Below are 20,893 nucleotides of genomic sequence, written 5' to 3' on the forward strand. Positions count from 1 at the left end.
TGAGTGATATGCTTTTAAACAATGAATTACAACTACCTATGTGTGTACTTCTGTATTAGTTACCTATTTCTGTGTAACAATATTAACAGAAACTTAGCTAGCCTGAAAAGAACACACATTTATTATCTCACAGTTTCTGGGTCCTCTGCAAGCAGACAGTCTAGGAGTGAGTCAGGGCTGGGTTCTCACTGAAGGTTTGGCAGAGGATGGATCTGTTTCAATCTCCCAGGGTGACTGACCACATTCAGTTCCTTGCTGTCAGCCAGAGCCACTCTCTCACAACATGGCATCTTATTTCTTCAAGACCAGTAAGGGAGGCAGTCCCTCAATGTGACAGATGTTACAGTTTTATGTAACAGAAGTGATGTACCATCACCTTTGCCATATTCTTTGGGTTCAAAGCAAGTTAGAGGTTCCACCCACATTCAAAGAGAATTCAGAACACAAAGGCATATACCAGGGAAGAGGATCATGGGGATCACCTTAGAATCTGTCATACTTTTCCTAGTTTGAATTTGTTATTATTTCATACAATTGCGAAAAGTAAGCAGTCCCAATATATCTCTCACAGGGTAGTATAGTATTTTCTCATCAGTTGTCTTCAAGCTCTTTGAATTTGCTGAGCTGTGTTTTTTTTTACATCATGTAATAAATTGTGAGCATTTTCCTTATGGTACACAAATTGGTTAACTACAACCTGTTGCCTGGCGCTTTATCTATAAAGATTTATTGAAACATAATCATACTCTTTATTTGCACATTCTAACTTTTTTTTTTTTTCACTTACAAGAGCAGAGCTAAGTAGATTCAAGAGAGACTGTATAGTTCACAAGCCTGAAATATTTATCCTTCTGACTCTTTAGGAAAAAGCTTGCCAATTTCTGTTTTGTATGATTATATCTTGTGTTCTCCTTAATTTATTTTATAGTAGTAAAACATGTTAGAAGACTAAAATAAGACAAACTGAACTGTTACCAGTAGAGTTCTTTGGGAAAAAAAAACTACCCAACCTTTTGTCCTAAAGCATTTGAACAACTACTGTCTGTTCAACACTGTTAGATAATATGCATCTTGGTTTTTACCCTTGATGAACTTAAACTGGCTGTTGGTTGCATGTGGAATAACTATGAAGAATATATATATAATGTGCAGATATTTGTGGAGGCCCAAGAAATAGGTTGTTTAGTCTCTAAGTTGTGACTGACTCTATGACCCCATTGTAGCCCGCCAGGCTTCTCTGTCCATGGAATTTTCCAGGCTAAAATACTGAAGTGGTACCATTTCCTTCTCCAAGGAATGTTCACAACCTAGGGATCAAACCCAAATGTCCTGCATTAGCAGGCGGATTATTTACCATTGAGCCACTGAAGAAGCCCTGCAAGGGGTATGGAAAAGTTTAAATTGAGTCAAACTATGGGCAAAAGTTGAGGGGAGGTGAAGGGAGATGAGTATTCATATGTAAACTATATAAACCCATGCATAGGAGAGAGGATATCAGCAGAGTATATTCCTGTAGTAAAGAGGCGAAAGCACTTCTAAAGGAGAGCATGTTAATTTAGAACTAGTCAGAGGGAAAGTTGGGCCTACTTTCCCTGAGACAGACTGAGGTAGCATTCAGATTGTGAAACTTCAGAACCCATATACCAGCTCCTGAAATTGCAGTGTGCGGGCTCAGGCTGTTGTTACCTTTTATTCACCAGATCCATCATGCTTCATTTCCTAATTACTGTTGGTCATTGTCCAAAAATTAGGTTGTTCTAATGATCTTACCTTCTCTGTTACTTTTATCTTCATAATATTTGGTATTTTTATCTCTGTAGGCTCAATTTCCTAGTATTCCTGTCATTTCTAAACCTTTCCAGTTTGCCTTCTGTAACCCCCATTTCATACAAAACACACTCTTAATATCTTTAAATCTTATCATTAAATATTCTATTAAAACATTTAACGTTAAGTGAGGATTTACTGTGTGCTGGCATCATACTAAGTCCTTAATGTGTATTTTATCATTTGATTTAACAGTAGTCAGATGAGGTGTCTATATGTTAGAGAAGATGAAATTTTAAGGGAAGCCAAGTAACTTATCCAAGGTCATGCACCTAGTAGCTGAGATGTACAATCAAGTTTTTCTGACATTAAATCATCACTTTATACTAAAACCTGATAACTCATCTTAAAAATTCTTTCTGGAGTGAGTTATAAATCTTTAGTTATTCTTCTATACCATCTTATTGCTGTCATGTACTGACTTCCTAGTTATTTCCATCATTTATTAGAGATGATCATGATCTTCAACCTCAAGAAGGCACTGAACTTTGGCCAGCAACTTTTTGTGTACGCTAATCACCTCCTTTTCATTCGCATTAACCTCAGTGGCCTTTTAAAACTCTTTTGTCCTCAAACATCAGATAGTACCACTTTTTCCTTCTTTTCCTGGAATGACTTATTTCATGCAGAAGTAAGAGTCTGTCTCATCGAAAACAACTTCCCACATCAATCCTCAAAGCTTAGCTCTATTCACAAAAAGAAAGATGAGATGTATCTTCTTCTGATAGAGAATCATCCTTGCACCTGCACTTTAGATTTTTCTCCTACTACCTTTCCAAGTACCTGCCAATATAAATTTTCATTTCTTATCACTACTACCTTTAAGTCTTTTCTATGTGCACTTGTTTTTCAAAGGAAGAGGTTCTTCCCCCTTAACTCTGACTCTCTAATTACTGCTTTTTCTCTTCTCTTTTATAGCCAAGCTTGTTGAATAGTCTGTAACATTTCTTGTGTGCTTTAGTGATATTTCAGTCATTGCTCAGTCTATTTTAGGCACTTCAGTTCAGTTCGTTCAGTTGCTCAGTCATGTCCAACTCTCTGCGACCTCATGAACTGCAGCATGCCAGGCATCCCTGTCCACCACCAGCTCCCGGAGTCCACCCAAACCCATGTCCATCGTGTCAATGATGCCATCCAACCATCTCATCCTCTGTCGTCCCCTTCTCCTCCTGCCCCCAGTTCCTCCTAGCATTAGGGTCTTTTCAAATGAGTCAGCTTTTCACAGCAGGTGGCTAAAGTATTGCAGCTTCAGCTTCAACATCAGTCCTTCCAATGAACACCCAGGACTGGTCTCCTTTAGGATGGACTGGTTGGATCTCCTTGCAGTCCAAGGGACTCTCAAGAGTCTTCTCCAACACCACAGTTCAAAAGCATCAATTCTTTGGCGCTCCGCTTTCTTTATAGACCAACTCTCACATGCATACATGACCACTGGAAAAACTATAGCCTTGACTAGACAGAACTTTGTTGGCAAAGTAATGTTTCTGCTTTTTAATATGCTGTCTAAATTGGTCATAACTTTCCTTCCAAGGAGTAAGCGTCTTTTAATTTCATTGCTGCAATCACCATCTGCAGTGATTTTGGAGCCCAGAATAATAGAGTCTGCTACTGTTTCCACAGTTTCCCCATCTATCTGCCATGAAGTGATGGGACCGGATGCCATGATCTTAGTTTTCTGAATGTTGAGCTTAAAGCCAACTTTTTCACTCTCCTCTTTCACTTTCATCAAAAGGCTCTTTAGTTCTTCTTCACTTTCTGCCATAAGGGTGGTGTCATCTGCATATCTGAGGTTATTGATATTTCTCCGGGCAATCTTGATTCCAGCTTGTGCTTCCTCCAGCCCAGCGTTTCTCATGATGTATTCTGCATATAAGTTAAATAAACAGGGTGACTATATACAGCCTTGACGTACTCCTTTTCCTATTTGGAACCAATCTGTTGTTCCATGTCCAGTTCTAACTGTTGCTTCCTGACCTGCATGCAGGTTTCTCAAGAGGCAGGTCAGGTGGTCTGGTATTCCCATCTCTTTCAGAATTTTCCACAGTTTGTAGTGATCCACACAATCAAAGGCTTTGGCATAGTCACTAAAGTAGAACTAGATGTTTTTCTGGAACTCTCTTGCTTTTTCAATGATCCAACAGATGCTGGCAATTTGATCTCTGGTTCCTCTGCCTTTTCTAAATCCAGCTTGAACATATGGAAGTTCACAGTTTATGTATTGCTGAAGCCTGGCTTGGAGAATTTTGAGCATTACTTTACTAGCATGTGAGATGAGTGCAATTGAGTGGTAGTTTGAGCATTCTTTGGCATTGCCTTTCTTTGGGATTGGAATGAAAACTGACATTTTCCAGTTCTGTGGCCACTTCTGAGTTTTCCAAATTTGCTGGCATTTGAGTGGAGCACTTTCATAGCATCGTCTTTCAGGATTTGAAATAGCTCAACTGGAATTCCATCACCTGCACTAGCTTTGTCCCTAGTGATGCTTCCTAAGGCCCACTTGACTTCACATTCCAGGATGTCTGACTCTAGGTGAGTGACCACACCATCGTGATTATCTGGGTCGTGAAGATGTTTTTTGTACAGTTCTTCTGTGTATTCTTGCCACCTCTTCTTAATATCTTCTGCTTCTGTTAGGTCCATACCATTTCTGTCCTTTATTGAGCCCATTTTTGCATGAAATGTTCCCTTGGTATCTCTAATTTTCTTGAAGAGATCTCTAGTCTTTCCCATTCTCTTGTTTTCCTCTGTTTCTTTGCATGGATCACTGAGGAAGGCTTTCTTATCTTTCCTTGCTATTTTTTGGAACTCTGCATTCAAATGGGTATATCTTTCCTTTTCTCCTTTGCTTTTCACTTCTCTTCTTTTCACAGCTATTATAAGGCCTCCTCAGACAGCCATTTTGCTTTTTTGCATTTCTTTTTCTTGGGGATGGTCTTGATCCCTGTCTCCTGTACAGTGTCACAAACCTCCATCCATAGTTCATCAGGCACTCTGTCTATCAGATCTAGTCCCTTAAATCTACTTCTCACTTCCACTGTATAATCATAAGGGATTTGATTTAGGTCATACCTGAATGGTCTAGTGGTTTTCCCCACTTTCTTCAATTTAAGTCTGAATTTGGCAATAAGGAGTCCATGATCTGAGCCCCAGTCAGCTCCTGGTCTTGTTTTTGCTGACTGTATAGAGCTTCTCCATCTTTGGCTGCAAAGAATATAGTCAGTCTGATTTCGGTGTTGACCATCTGGTGATGTCCATGTGTAGAGTCTTCTCTTGAGTTGTTGGAAGAGGGTGTTTCCTATGACCAATGCATTCTCTTGGCAAAACTCTATTAGCCTTTGCCCTGCTTCATTCCATACTCCAAGGCCAAATTTGCCTGTTACTCCAGGTGTTTCTTGACTTCCTACTTTTGCATTCCAGTCCCCTATGGTGAAAAGGACATCTTTTTTGTGTGTTAGTTCTAAAAGGTCTTGTAGGTCTTCATAGAACCGTTCAACTTCAGCTTCTTCAGCATTACTGATTGGGGCATAGACTTGGATTACCGTGATATTGGATGGTTTGCCTTGGAAACGAACAGAGATAATTCTGTCGTTTTTGAGATTGCATCCAAGTACTGCATTTCGGACTCTTTTATTGACCATGATAGCTTCTCCATTTCTTCTAAGGGATTCCTGCCCACAGTAGTAGATATAATGGTCATTTGAGTTAAATTCACCCATTCGAGTCCATCTTAGTTCAGTGATTCCTAGAATGTTGACGTTCGCTCTTACCACCTCCTATTTGACCACTTCCAATTTGCCTTGATTCGTTAATGAGCAAGTTTAATTCCATTGCCATATGACAGCCCATGAAATATTTGAAGCCAGCTCACTTACATCCCTTGGGTCTCTTTTTCTTCAAGGAAAATACTCTTTTCTCATGCTTTCCAATCCCTTCAGCATCCTGGTCACCCATTTGGAAGATGCTTTAGTCCATGCAAGTCCTCAAATGATATATTATTATCAGTCTGGTCAGCTACCATAAATAGAATAGAACAGTCTTTTCTCTCAAACTAGGAATTGGACTATTAATATAGGCCAAAACTGCGTTTCCTTTTTGGCAGTCTGTCACATCGTTATCACTTTTGTCTGCCCAGTATTATGAGGATTTATTAAATAGATTAATGAAATGCTTGTACAACCTCAAAATTTTTTCATAGTGTTGGTAATTTTCAGCTTCAACAGCTTAAATTATTTTTTGCCTTTTTTTTGCTAATCCCTAATTGGGTGATCTTCCCCCCATTAGTTTTTGCTGCCCTATGGAGTCTTTGAAAGAGTAGGGTTGATAACGATTATAGTGTTTGTGTGTGTGTGTGTCTACGATAGGATATGTTTTCTGCCAAAGTACAGTAGATCTGACTGGGTTTACAAAACAAGATAGATTTTTGTTTTTACCTTAATAATTATAAACATTTGCTGTGTACTATGTGCCCAGTGGGCCTGCCTGGTACTCAGCAGTAAAGAATTCACCTGCCAGTGCAGGAGATACAAGTTCAATCCCTGGGTCAGGAAGATTCCCTGGAAGGAGGAAATGGCAACCCACTCCAGTGTTCTTGCCTGGGAAATCCCATGGACAGAGGAGCCTGGTTGTTTACAGTCCATGGAATCCTGAAAGAGACACAACTTAGCGAGTGAGCAACAACAGTGTGCCCAGTACTAGTGATACAACAGTAAGATGTGTTCTCTGCCCTGAGGAATTTTTAGCTTAATGGGGAAATTTCAGTAATGTGTATTAAATGCTAGTTGTAGGAGTTAACACTATGCCCAAGGGCACTCTGATCATGTCACCTAGGCTTGAGGAAAGCTTCTCCAAAAATGAGGTTATCTAATCTGAATTTGGGAGGATTTAAGGGAATCTAGCCAATGAGGTGAAGTCATTTATACTAAAGTCCTGAGTTCAGATGCAGTATGACTACTAGAGATAGTAATTTAAGATATGAATATAGATAAGATCAGTAGGGATTGTATGTAGATTTTTTTAAGAAGTCAAGACCCTTAATCATTTAAGAAGTAGGTAAAAAAGTGGGAACTTTGCCATTTAGTTTAGTTGTTTTACATCTTCATTGATGATAAATCATTCAATATTTTTTATAATCTACAAGTGAATATCCATCGTTTACACAGTGTGTGCATGCGTGCTCAGTTGCTTCAGCTATGTCCAGCTCTTTGCAGTACTAATGTGTATATTTTATTCCCCGTCTGAGTATTGCATGCTAAATCACTTCAGATATATCCAAATCTTTGTGACCCTATGGACTGTAGCCTGCCAGGCTCCCCTGTCCATGGGATTCTCCAGGCAAGAATACTGGTGTGAATTGCCGTGCCCTTCTCCAGGGATCTTCCCAACCCAGGGATCAAACCCACATCTCTTACATCTTTTGCATTGGCAGGTGGGTTCTTTACCACTAGTGCCACCTGGATATTGTGTGTCCTCAATCTTATAAATAATTATTTCTGTTTTTCTAGTTAAATAATGTTGTCTTGGACTATAAAGAATCCACCTGCAATGCAGGAGACATAGGTTTGATCCCTTAGTTGGGAAGATACCTTGGAGGAGGGCATAGCAACTCACTCCAGTATTCTTGCCTGGAGAATCCCCATGGACAGGGGAGCTTGGCAGGCTGTAGTCCATAGGCTCTCAAAGAGTTGGACAAGTCTGAGCAACGAAGCTCTGCACAGCACAGTTAAATAATTTAGGTTTACTTTTTTTTTCTTTACTGAATAGTTATTCAGTGACAATTATGTACCTTCTAAAGGAAAACAATAATCATATGTTATACCACTTTTAGGAAGTATTTTTATTTTTGCACATTAAGCTCTCCTCCTTGGCTACAACCATGCAGAGACTGTAGACCACACTAAATGATTTAGTTCTTTCTCCCAGGAGCAATGAGAAACCACTAAAAGATTTTAAGTAGGGAAGTGACATAATCAGGTTTATATTGAATATTTTGGAAAGGTCACTGCTAAATTGAAGGAAGATTAGAGTGGATGCAAAGAAGTAAGAGGAAATTGCAGTCATCTAGCAAGAGTTGTTGGTAGCAAACCTAAAGGAGAGACATTGGCATGGAGCAAAGTGAATTCTAAAAATAGTTTGAAAATAAAACAGGATTTTAGGCATGGAGAGAAGGGTGTATTGGTGAGAGGGAGAGAAGAGGTATTAAGAATAAATTCTGATATTCTAAAAACTGAAAGAAGACCACATTTGATGGAAGAAAACATGAGTTTCTACGTTCTATGTTGGACATAAGGGATTTAAAGCACTTTAATGCTTCTGTATTTAATAGTGACAGAAGCCTGAAAGTGACATAAAAGTCCATATTGGGGAGAGGACTAAATATTGTAAATTATGAGACATAAATTTACTAGAATATTATGCCTCTTAAACATCATAGTTACAAGACTGTAATTCATGTGAGATTAAGTGGAAAAAGTGGGATACAAAATTCAATAAGAATTGTAACCATCCTACTGCACAGCACAGGGAATTATATTCAATATCCTGTGATAAACTGTGATGGAAAAGAATATGAAAAAGAATAGATAGATACATGTCTAACTGAATCACTTTGCTGTGATCTTAATTGTGGCTCACAGGCTTAGTTGCTTTGCAGCATGTGGTATCTTCCCGGACCAGGGATCAAACCTGTGTCCCCTGCATTGGCAAGAAGATTCTTAGCCAGTGTAGCACCAGGGAAGTCCCTAAATCGACTACATTTTTGATCGTGGATTTACTTTAATATTCTATGCCAAGAAGGCTTATAGACAAATTACCACATGGTATTTTAGGTATGCCATAGGAGACTGTTTTAATAAACTGCCTTTACTGAATTATAATTTACATATCAATGTGATAAAACAGACCCATTTTAAATATGTATTTTAGTGATTTTTTTACAAATATATATACTCATGTAACCACCACAACAATCACGATATAAACCATTTCCAGCATCCCCCCACCCCTATATTTTTTCAGACCCAAATATTTCCTGGTCCCCAAAGACCTAACATCTTTCTAGCACTAGAATTTAGTTTTGCTTTCTCCAGACTATCACATTAAGGCAGTCATATCATATATACTTTTTACGTCTGACTTTTTTCACTTAATGTTTCTGAGATTCATGTTGTTGCCCATCTATCAGCAGCCCATTTCTTTTGTTGAGTATTATCTCATTGGTGGACGTACCATCTGTTTTTCCATTCACTGGTTGATGGACATTTGTACCATTTCCAGTTTTTGATTTTTACGGAAAAACTGTCGTAAACATTATGTGTACATCTCTGTGTGAACATGTCTTGTCATCTCTTATGGGTAATAAGCAGGAATGGAGTTGCTGATTCTTATAAGTGTTATGTTTAACTTTATAAGAAACTGCCAAACTATTTTCCAAATTTTACCATTTTACACTGCCTCTAGCAATATAGGAATGTTTTATTTGCTCCACATTTTTTCAATACTTGGTATTCTATTTTTATTTCAGCTATTTTAGCAGGAATGTAGTGGTTTTTCAGTGTTTCAGGTTGCATTTTTTTGATGTTTAGTACCATTGAACATCTTTTCACGATCTTGTTGACCATTCATATATCTTCTTCGGAAGACATAGTTATTGTTCCACCTCATATACTTGTTTTAAGGAGAAAAAAATATAAAAGCATTTGAGTATGCTTAATACATGGTAGAATTCTGACTATAATTTTTTTTCTTTCTTACAGAAGAGGATAAATACAACATTTATTCTCCTTTGCTCTTCAATTATTTCCTGGCAGAAGGAATTGTCAGTGGCCATGCTTTGTTGGTTGCATCTGCAAAAGAAGACCCTGCTGACATCTTACAGGTATAGAATATATCAATTCAATACTACATTTTGAACATTTCATGAAAAAAATGTTGCTTATGTATATGTAAGCAAGATATATATTTGTGTATGTGCAAACTGTATTTAAATATATTAATAGGACCTCACAAGTCTTTTTTTCTCTTAAAGAAATGTATCAGATTTATTTGAACATATGGTCTTATTTTTAGAGTCTTGAACAATTTTTTAACTTAAAATTTTTATCAGAATGAGGAAATTTTAATAAGCTATTTAAAGCTGAGAGTAAACAAAATTGTTATTAAGTGATGGTATGAGAACTTAATAAACTAGCTAGGTAGAGAAAAACAACTGCAAAATGTTGTCAGATTTTATGTTAACCAGTATTCCAAAGGTATAAGTTGGAAGAATGATACAGAAATTAGAAGTACTCATTTATTAAAATTATTTTGTTTTGAGAATGCCAGAAGTTATTTTCTTCTAAGAAATAAGCAATAATACTAAAATATGTGATTAAAATATTGAGTTGGCCAAAAAGTTCCTTTGGCTTTTTCCATAAGATCTTAAGGAACTTTTTGGCCCACCCAGTACTTTTTTAGTCAAAGCATACTTTTCACCTCAGAGAAGGCAATTGTGACTTTTAAAATTCTTTTTTTCTTTGTACAGAATAGGATCTCAGTTTTAAGCCATCCTTTGATTAGAATTCATAATCTAAAGTCATTTTTTTCCTCAGAGGATGTTTTAATTTCACTGTATAGTTTGCAAAATGGCAAATGAATAAGTCATTTATAAAAAATCTGTAGCATGACAAATACTAATTTATAATAAGAGACAAGAGACACCAAAAAATTTCTACTCTCAAACATAAAAATTATTGTAATACTGAGGTCAAAACTAACATGGTTCTTTCCTATGGGTCAGACTTTGTTTATCAAATTAAAATAAATCCAAGAGAAATGGAAAGGGGCATGGCCACCCACTCCGTATTGTTTCCTGGAGAATCCCCGTGGACAGAGATGCTTGGCGGGCTACAGTCCTTGGGGTTGCAAAGAGTCGGACATGACTGAGCAACTGATCACCAAAGAGAAACCCTTTGTATAGTTTTCCAGATGATTCCCTTCTGATTGAAGAGCCTGTTTTCCTTCATTCTTATTTCTACTGTTAACCCTTTGTGATATTTTCTTTTTTATTTTCTCTGTTTGTTTCTTCTTTTGTTTCTTTTCCCTTTGACCTTAATCGTTTTGGTCAGTTTCCTAACAGTAGTCTGCTTGGGAGAAGCAATGGAGTAAAGGCCAAAATCACTATTACAAAGAAGCTATTATAGGTTCTTCACAGCCCATTCCACAATATACTGAGCCTAAAATTTTATATCAGACATAGCTGATATATAGGATTTATAGCTATATAGGAAATTTTTGCCAAGCCATAGGCAGGAAGGCCTATTTCTATGTGGTTTTTTTGTTTTTTTTGTTTTTTTATGTGGTTTTTCAAATGTTTAATTTTTTTTTTTTTTACTTCTTCCCTCTTCCAACCTGTGTAACTGATGTTAAAGCCTATACTATACTTCTACATTTTGCCTTAGAGAACTGCCTTCTTTTATTTGAAAGCCAATCTGTGACACCTTTATTAGGTACCTTGATTTGTACAGTTCAGTTCAGTTGCTCATTTGTGTCTGTCTCTTTGTGACTCCATGGACTGCAGCATGCCAGGCCTCCCTGTCCACCACCAACTCCAAGAGTTTACCCAAACTCATGTCTATCAAGTCTGATGCCATCCAACCATCTCATCCTCTGTTGTCCCCTTCTCCCACCTTCAATCGTTCCCAGTATCAGGGTCTTTTCCGTAAGTCCGTTCTTCTCATCAAGTGGCCAAAGTATTAGAGTTTCAGCTTCAACATCAATCCTTCCAATGAATATTCAGGACTGATTTCCTTGAGAATGGACTGGTTGAATCTCCTTGCGGTCCAAGGGACTCTCAAGAGTCTTCTCCAACACCACAGTTCAAAAGCATCAATTCTTAGGTGCTCAGCTTTCTTTATACTCCAATCTCACATCCATACATGACCACTGGAAAAACCATAGCTTTGACTAGATGGACCTTTGTTGGCAAAGTAATGTCTCTGCTTTTTAATATGCTGTCTAGGTTGGTCACAACTTTTCTTCCAAGGAGTAAGCGTCTTTTAATTTCATGACTGCAGTCACCATCTGCAGTGATTTTGGAACCCAAAAATTTAAGTCTGTCACTGTTTCCACTGTTTCCCCGTCTATTTGCCATGAAGTGATGGGACCAGATGCCATGGTCTTAGTTTTTTGAATGTTGAGTTGTAAGCCAACTTTTTCACTCTCCTCTTTCACTTTCATCAAGAAGCTCTTTAGTTCTTCTTCACTTTCTGCCATAAGGGTGGTGTCATCTGCATACGTGAGGTTATTGATATTTCTCCCATCAATCTTGATTCCAGCTTGTGCTTCATCCAGTCCAGCATTTCTCATGATGTACTCTGAATATAAGTGGCAGGGTGACAATATACAGCCTTGAAGTACTCCTTTTCCTATTTGGAACCAATCTGTTGTTCCGTGTCCAGTTCTAACTGTTGCTTCCTGACCTGCATACAGGTTTCTCAAGAGGCAGGTCAGGTGGTCTGGTGTTCCCATCTCTTTAAGATTTATCCAAGTTAGTGTTAAAATATTTCAGTGTATTTTACGTATCCTTCTTTGGAGTATGTGAAGGATTTTGAAATTATAAAATAATTTCATCAAGGTTTCTTAAGCTATATAGTCTTACATGCAAATAATTAGATTCTGCAAATCTTTTTTCATAGAGTTTATGATGTACTAGAAAAAAATGCAAAGCTGGAGTCAAAAAACATAGACTCATTAATGTTGCCCTTGTGACCAAAATAGATTAATAAAGACCAGACTTGTCATCATGCCTGAAACAACTAAAAATCAGGACAAAATATTATGAAACATCACATAATAAGGGACATATCACATACCTTTGAGCATCACATAATAAAGGACAGCGATTCCTGAGTTATGCAAAATAAGCAAAGTAAACCCTATAATTTCCCTAGCTTACTGCATGTGAAATATCCAGGCCATAGTGCAGGTAGGAAGGACCCAGGATAAGACAATTTTAGGAGACAGAGCTAGGAATGTAGAATTATGACCTCCTTATTGTCTTTATCTGGAGCCAGTTATCATTTAAGGAGATATGTATGGGTGCCAAGTAAGCAAGGGGAGGACTTGTGATCTTTAATTATATATGTCAGCTTGACCAGGCCACAGGGTTCCCAGATATTTGATCAGATATTATTCCGAGTGTTTTCTGTGAAAATATTTTTGGATGAGATTAACAGTTAAATTGGTAGAATGAGTAAAGCAGTTTGCCCTACCTAGTGTGGGTGGGCCTCATCCAATCAGTTGAAGGCCTACATAGAACAAAACAGCTAACCCTCCCCTGTGTAAGAAAGAATTCTTCCTGGACTGCCTTTGAAGTTGAACATCAACTTTTATTTGCCCTCAGGTTCAGTCTGAAATATCAGCTTTTCCTGAGTCCTGAGTCTGCTATCCTTTGGATTAGAATTACACCATTGGTTCTCCTGGTTCAGAAGCCTTCAAATTTGGACAGAAATTACACTATCAGCTTTCATTATCTCTAGCTTGCTCTGCATATTTGGGGACTTGTCAGTCTCCATAATCATATGAGCCAGTTCCTTATAATAAATTTTATTAGAGAGATGTATATGTATGCATATATTCATGTATATATGTGTGTATACACACACACACACACACACATCCTATCTGTAGTGTTTCTCTGGAGAACTCTTAATACAATTTTACTGAAAATATAAAGATTACATTTAAAACCAAAGAAGGCATTTCACATTTATTAACCCACGTTGAATGATTTTATCACCTCACATCTTCTACCTTGGCCAGTTTTCCAGACAGTACACTTATCTCTTCCCACTTTTTGCACTCATATTTCTAAAAATATTTTTTAAAACTATGTATCTTCTTGTATAATAAGGTATAAAAAAATTTAGTTATGATATTATTTAGTTGCAATGAATGTTATTGTGAATACTGCCTTTTTACTTAAAGACTTTTATATCAGTCTTATACATGTATTCAACTGAATCTAAATAATAGCAGTTTGATATCACTACTATTATATCAGAAGTATATACATAAGCAAACTCTTTTTTAACAACTGGAAATGTTACATCAATCATTTTTTCCTTGAATTCATATTTTTTTTCACTCATTCCTCATAGAGTTTAGTCAGAATGTTATATGTTTTATATTCAGCATATTTAGTAATAACCTTATGATAGTTTTTCTATAACAAAACTTTATACTTAAATTTATTTTACATTCTTCTTGTCTCAAAAAAATCTAAGTTTTAAACACATTTCTTCTTGTTTCAATCACCATTACAATTACTACTACATGCAATATATCAATAGACCTAAAAATGTTTGTACTAAATTGCTTCATAAAGATGTATCAAAGTACATTAATATTGCTAGAATTTCATGGACAGAATTTAGCATCAACTCTATTCATATTTTTCACTTTTGCAGATGTGAGCAGTTCATAGTTTATATAAAGAATAGAGAGAGTTATGTTATTGTATTGGTCGTTAAGTTGTGTCCTAATTCTTTGCGATCCCTGTGAACTGAAGCTTGCCACGCTCCTCTGTCCATGGGATTTTCCCGGAAGAATACTGGAGTGGGTCACCATTTCTTTCTCCAAGGGATCGTCCCATCCCAGGGATCAAACGCACGTCTTCTACATTGCAGGTGGATTCTTTACCACTGAGCCACCCTGTCCCTCAAATTATCCTTTTACTTTTTCTGGGTAATACACAAAAAAGAAATCACACGATGTCCATCAACATATATTATTTTAAGTTCTTTGTCTAATTTATTAGGTCCACATAAAATTTTGCTGAAAACAAATGAAGAAAGAGTTGTTTCTCTAGTCATTAGAACATTCACATTTTCTATACCAAATAATTATTTTAAATTGTCTTTTTGTTTGATGCTGTGGAGATGCCCCAAGTGCTCTGTGGCAACAAGAAGTAAACCTTTCACTTATTAAGTGAGAAAGGGGAGTAGGGAAAGGGAAACTTGTACATCTGTCATTGGCACATTCTCTATGAGGTCATTTTTTCACTAGAGTATTTGTTTAAGTTGAAAATCTAGGAATTGATCCCTTAAAATTCTCGTGATCAGGGACCTCTTTCAAAGTCTTCATGTACCCCAGGTTTAAAGACTCCCATTTTTGACAGTTAAAAGGAATTGAAACAAGTCATCTTACCTGATCCAGATTAATTTTTCTAAGTTTAAGCTACCACATGCCCAATATGATCAAGTGCAAATATTGATGTAGCTCAGTGAACCTGTATTTAATCATCCCTAAAGTACACTAATCTATATTCTACCTAGTGTGATACTAATTATTATTCATTTCACATCAGTTTGGAAAGAAGCATTTTATATTTGGGCTTCAAAACTGCAGGCATAACTTAAGTTATTGCTGCTCTTTCGTAAAATTAGATGAAGTTTATCTCAGGCAAGAGAGTTAAATTAGTATATTGAACTTTTCTTTTATGAAAATTATGCCTGTGTAATGTCACATTCCATGTACATGCAGACTGTCTTATTAGAAGAAAAAAAACCATTAGTGATATTTTCTGTTATGTTAAATATTATTTTAAAGATGATTATTTGAGATAAATTCCCATTGAATGATATATCTCTGGATTTGTTCTTTATAGAAGTACTGTTGGTTTCAATGTTGAGAAGTATTTTACTTGACTTTCCAATATTTGAATTTTCTGTTACTGAGATGTAATTTACAGCAACATGCTAATTAACCTCTTGAAACTTAAATTTATCTTATATTTCAAGAGAAATAAATGTTAAAATGGTATGACCGTTTATTTTTAATGTCTTAAGTTTCTCTTGCTGTAGCTTACCGTAGGTGTTTTTTTGTTTTTTGTTTTTTTTTTATTATTTTTTTTTCCTCTTTTTTTTTTTTAATTTTATTATTATTTTTTTTTTCCAGTGGGTTTGTCATACATTGATATGAATCAGCCATGGATTTACATGTATTCCCAATCCCGATCCCCCCTCCCACCTCCCTCTCCACCCGATTCCTCTGGGTCTTCCCAGTGCACCAGGCCGGAGCACTTGTCTCATGCATCCCACCTGGGCTGGTGATCTGTTTCACCATAGATAGTATACATGCTGTTCTTTTGAAATATCCCACCCTCACCTTCTCCCACAGAGTTCAAAAGTCTGTTCTGTATTTCTGTGTCTCTTTTTCTGTTTTGCATATAGGGTTATGGTTATCACCTTTCTAAATTCCATATACATGTGTTAGTATGCTGTAATGTTCTTTATCTTTCTGGCTTACTTCACTCTGTATAATGGGCTCCAGCTTCATCCATCTCATCAGAACTGGTTCAAATGAATTCTTTTTAATGGCTGAGTAATATTCCATGGTGTATATGTACCACAGCTTCCTTATCCATTCATCTGCTGATGGGCATCTAGGTTGCTTCCATGTCCTGGCTATTATAAACAGTGCTGCGATGAACATTGGGGTGCACGTGTCTCTTTCAGATCTGGTTTCCTCAGTGTGTATGCCCAGAAGTGGGATTGCTGGGTCGTATGGCAGTTCTATTTCCAGTTTTTTAAGAAATCTCCACACTGTTTTCCATAGCGGCTGTACTAGTTTGCATTCCCACCAACAGTGTAAGAGGGTTCCCTTTTCTCCACACCCTCTCCAGCATTTATTGCTTGTAGACTTTTGGATAGCAGCCATCCTGACTGGCGTGTAATGGTACCTCATTGTGGTTTTGATTTGCATTTCTCTAATAATGAGTGATGTTGAGCACCTTTTCATGTGTTTGTTAGCCATCTGTATGTCTTCTTTGGAGAAATGTCTGTTTAGTTCTTTGGCCCATTTTTTGATTGGGTCATTTATTTTTCTGGAATTGAGCTGCAGGAGTTGCTTAGATATTTTTGAGATTAATCCTTTGTCTGTTTCTTCATTTGCTATTATTTTCTCCCAATCTGAGGGCTGTCTTTTCACCTTACTTACAGTTTCCTTTGTAGTGCAAAAGCTTTTAAGTTTCATTAGGTCCCATTTGTTTATTTTTGCTTTTATTTCCAATATTCTGGGAGGTGGGTCATAGAGGATCTTGCTGTGATTTATGTCGGAGAGTGTTTTGCCTATGTTCTCCTCTAGGAGTTTTATAGTTTCTGGTCTTACATTTAGATCTTTGATCCATTTTGAGTTTATTTTTGTGTATGGTGTTAGAAAGTGTTCTAGTTTCATTCTTTTACAAGTGGTTGACCAGTTTTCCCAGCACCACTTGTTAAAGAGGTTGTCTTTTTTCCATTGTATATCCTTGCCTCCTTTGTCAAAGATAAGGTGTCCATAGGTTCGTGGATTTACCTCTGGGCTTTCTATTCTGTTCCATTGATCTATATTTCTGTCTTTGTGCCAGTACTATACTGTCTTGATGACTGTGGCTTTGTAGTAGAGTCTGAAGTCAGGCAGGTTGATTCCTCCAGTTCCATTCTTCTTTCTCAAGATTACTTTGGCTATTCGAGGTTTTTTGTATTTCCATACAAATTGTGAAATTCTTTGGTCTAGTTCTGTGAAAAGTACCGTTGGTAGCTTGATAGGGATTGCATTGAATCTATAGATTGCTTTGGGTAGAATAGCCATTTTGACAATATTGATTCTTCCAATCCATGAACACGGTATGTTTCTCCATCTGTTTGTGTCCTCTTTGATTTCTTTCATCAGTGTTTTATAGTTTTCTATGTATAGGTCTTTTGTTTCTTTAGGTAGATATACTCCTAAGTATTTTATTCTTTTTGTTGCAATGGTGAATGGTATTGTTTCCTTAATTTCTCTTTCTGTTTTTTCATTGTTAGTATATAGGAATGCAAGGGATTTCTGTGTGTTAATTTTATATCCTGCAACTTTACTATATTCATTGATTAGCTCTAGTAATTTTCTGGTAGAGTCTTTAGGGTTTTCTATATAGAGGATCATGTCATCTGCAAACAGTGAGAGTTTTACTTCTTCTTTTCCTATCTGGATTCCTTTTACTTCTTTTTCTGCTCTGAAGAAAGTGTTCTAATGTCATCAGATCTATTTTGTTTTATATCATGCACTTAGAATATATTATCAAAGGTAATATAAATACTCCACAAAAACCTAATGGTCTTAGACATCAGATTTACTTAACATAACACTGCAGATTTGACACTGCATTTTCAAAGTTTGTTTCATTTCTTCTATTTATAAGTTTCTAATGTTGCCGAAGGTGCAAAGTTCCCTGAGGTTGATCACCGTGATCAGGGAGAAGTATTTGAATCCCATGCAAGTCTACTGGCTAATGAGAATATAGAAGAATTGGGCCGATTAACAAAGTCATGTTTTTTAAATTTTCAAACTTGTCATCTTCTGTTTCTTACATGTTTAATATGTAATAGTAAAGTAGTATTTGACTTAAAATAATAATATGTCATTCTCATTTTTTATAAGAAATTACAGAAACTGTTGTTTTTAACATACATATGTTTAATGTGGTCCCATTAGTGTTCACACATTTAAAATAGACTGGATGAGAAAATTATGGTTAATAAAAAGTTCAGTTATGTATATTCTTCATGATACTAGTACATAGACAAAGTTTTAGCATCTCTGAGAAAAATAAAATACTTCTGTAATTTAAAGTGAAATGTTAAATACTAATATAGATAAGTCATACTTTCTCACCTATAAGCATAGGTATAGATATTATGTATTTTCTGCATCACATTCAGTTGGGACTTCAGTGTGCCCAACTCAAGAGTTATACTGAAAACTTTCTTGCATCAAACAGCCCAGAAATGAATGATCGAAACCCAAGGCATTAACAATGTTTAGAGATACAACATGGAGCGGGAGGATGCTATAATTGTTTAGTTTTAATTTTGTGATGTATGATTGGGGATTTCTAGAACCTATAACCAAGGCAAATATTGCTGGTACAAGAAAAGGAAAAAGACAGTCTTATAGACCATAATTAACTTAAAACTGTGTATAACTAAAAGACAAGTAAAGGATAAAAAGCCCCATCAACTGCCTAAGATATGTTATATAACCACCCAGCAATTTATCCATCATCCTTTGAAAACATATTCATGCCTATTGTAGTCAAAGCTTCAGGAAGTCGGCAGTAAGATGTAACGTTGAAAAATTACACCCCTTAAAAAGTCCTATAGAACAATATACATGATGTTGTTAAAGCTTTTAAAAACAGGTATGGTAAGTATTTTGCAGTTAACTATTTTATCTAAAAGAATCTTCTTGATCATCTCAAATATAGTGATGGATATTCTGTATGAAAACTTCCTATGGAATGTTTTCTAATATCGCAAAATTACATTTTTATGTTAAAATATGTAAACATTTATCAGTATATAGGCTGATTTTTATATGAAATAAAAAATTATAAACACACTTGCACACCCAAACATTTCTTAAGAACTTGAAAATGCTAAAATTTCTCTGTTATATTCTTTTCATAATGTTTAACAGTATGATGGTATGTGTTAATACTTAAGGAATTAAAGATAGTAAAATTTCAGAAGTAAATTCAAAATGCTGTTTCATAATTTACTAAAGTCAGTTTTAAAACTTAATTTGAATGTTTCTAGTGATAACATGCCAGAGAGGTAATATAGGTTCAAGAAGAGATATCTAGTATCTACAGCAAAGACTTGTTGCATTCACGTTTTGAGTTTTCTATTACGTACATTATGCACTGTCTAACATCAGCCACAGTTAGAACAGAGTGGGAGGCTAGAATGCATGTAAGAAGTTCAAAGTTGTATGTTTTAGTGTGTACCCGGGAAAAGTACATGCTTTCCAGCAGGAGTGCCCCACCTACCTTGATGTTTAGAGAAGACCCACGGCACATGATATTTATTTAACATAAAACATGTTGGTCAATAAATATTTCAAATTTAATATCAATTATGATAACTTCCCATATTTGCTATTGAGAAAGTCTTTCATAATTGAAAATGATTATTTATAATAATCATAAGTCATGGAGTGAGTTTCAATTCATTTAAAATAAACTTTATTTGTATTTGATGAATTAATATAATACTTTGGTCACTTTTTCACTTGGTAACAAAGTAATGAAGTGTGAAAATTTAGTTTAACATCTTCAGAATTCTCTTTTACGGTCTTTTAATCCGTAAGTAAAAGTTAAACTTGTATCTTGATCATTTAAAAGCATTATTTTAAGCTTCAAATACTCAAGCATTGAACTAATTTGTTAAGATCTTATTTATTATACCTTGTGTCTCTTCTTTTATTTGATTCCTTGGTTTTAATTGAGATCAGAGGCATTGATTTAGAGTTAGATAAAGCAGTATCGGGCTTCCCTGGTGGCTCAGCTGGTAAAGAATCTGCCTGCAGTGTGGGAGACCTGGGTTCAATCCCTGGGTTGGAAAGATCCCCTGCGGAAGGGAAGCCTACCCACTTAAGTATTATTCCCTGGAGAATTACCATGTACTGTATAGTCCCTGGGGTTGCAAAGAATTGGACATGACTGAGCGACTTTAACTTTCACAAAGCAGTATTGTTTGCTAAACAATTTAATGTCTGAGTTACTGATAAAAAGATTTCTTTTCCTTCTCTCAGTTTGGTGTCATGATTAAATCTGTTTGCCATCCATCTGTTATTTACTGATCATGGAACAAAAATTAGAAATCTAGTGAGTGGTCAGTTTGCTCTTAATACATTGTAGTACTATCTGGTCTTTCTGAGTATGAAGAATACAGAAATGTCTCGGATCCAACCTATGCTTTTTTTCAATGCCAAAAATTTAAACAGGTATAAAAATGAAGTTAAAGAAACATCCTTTGGTTGACCAAATTTATCATTGAGCATTTTTTTCAGTTATGCTCGTCTCCAAGCTGTGGTTTTATGATTCAGAACAGAAGTAACATATAATGTTATAAATATCAAAAAGTTTTTTCTAGCCCTTCTATATTCTACTTTGCAAGCTTTATGCATGCTCAACACTTTGTACATTACACACTTTCCCATACATTCTTTACTTTTTCTAGCCTATATAATATTTAATGTGTGTCCTATCAAAGCTAGCTTATCACTGTAT

The 20,893-nt window shown here is 36.0% G+C and overlaps 1 protein-coding gene across 1 annotated transcript in view; it reads left to right on the forward strand.

The window, feature by feature from the left end:
* Positions 1-20,893, forward strand: part of ELP4 (elongator acetyltransferase complex subunit 4) — a 227,412-nt gene that overhangs the window by 15,054 nt on the left and 191,465 nt on the right. Inside the window, exon 3 of the mRNA XM_043908655.1 lies at positions 9,579-9,700. Coding sequence (XP_043764590.1) covers positions 9,579-9,700 — 122 coding nt within the window. The remainder of the gene's footprint in view (positions 1-9,578; positions 9,701-20,893) is intronic.

The sequence above is a fragment of the Cervus elaphus genome, chromosome 1, assembly GCF_910594005.1.
Source record: "Cervus elaphus chromosome 1, mCerEla1.1, whole genome shotgun sequence".
Classification (NCBI taxonomy): Eukaryota; Metazoa; Chordata; class Mammalia; order Artiodactyla; family Cervidae; genus Cervus; species Cervus elaphus.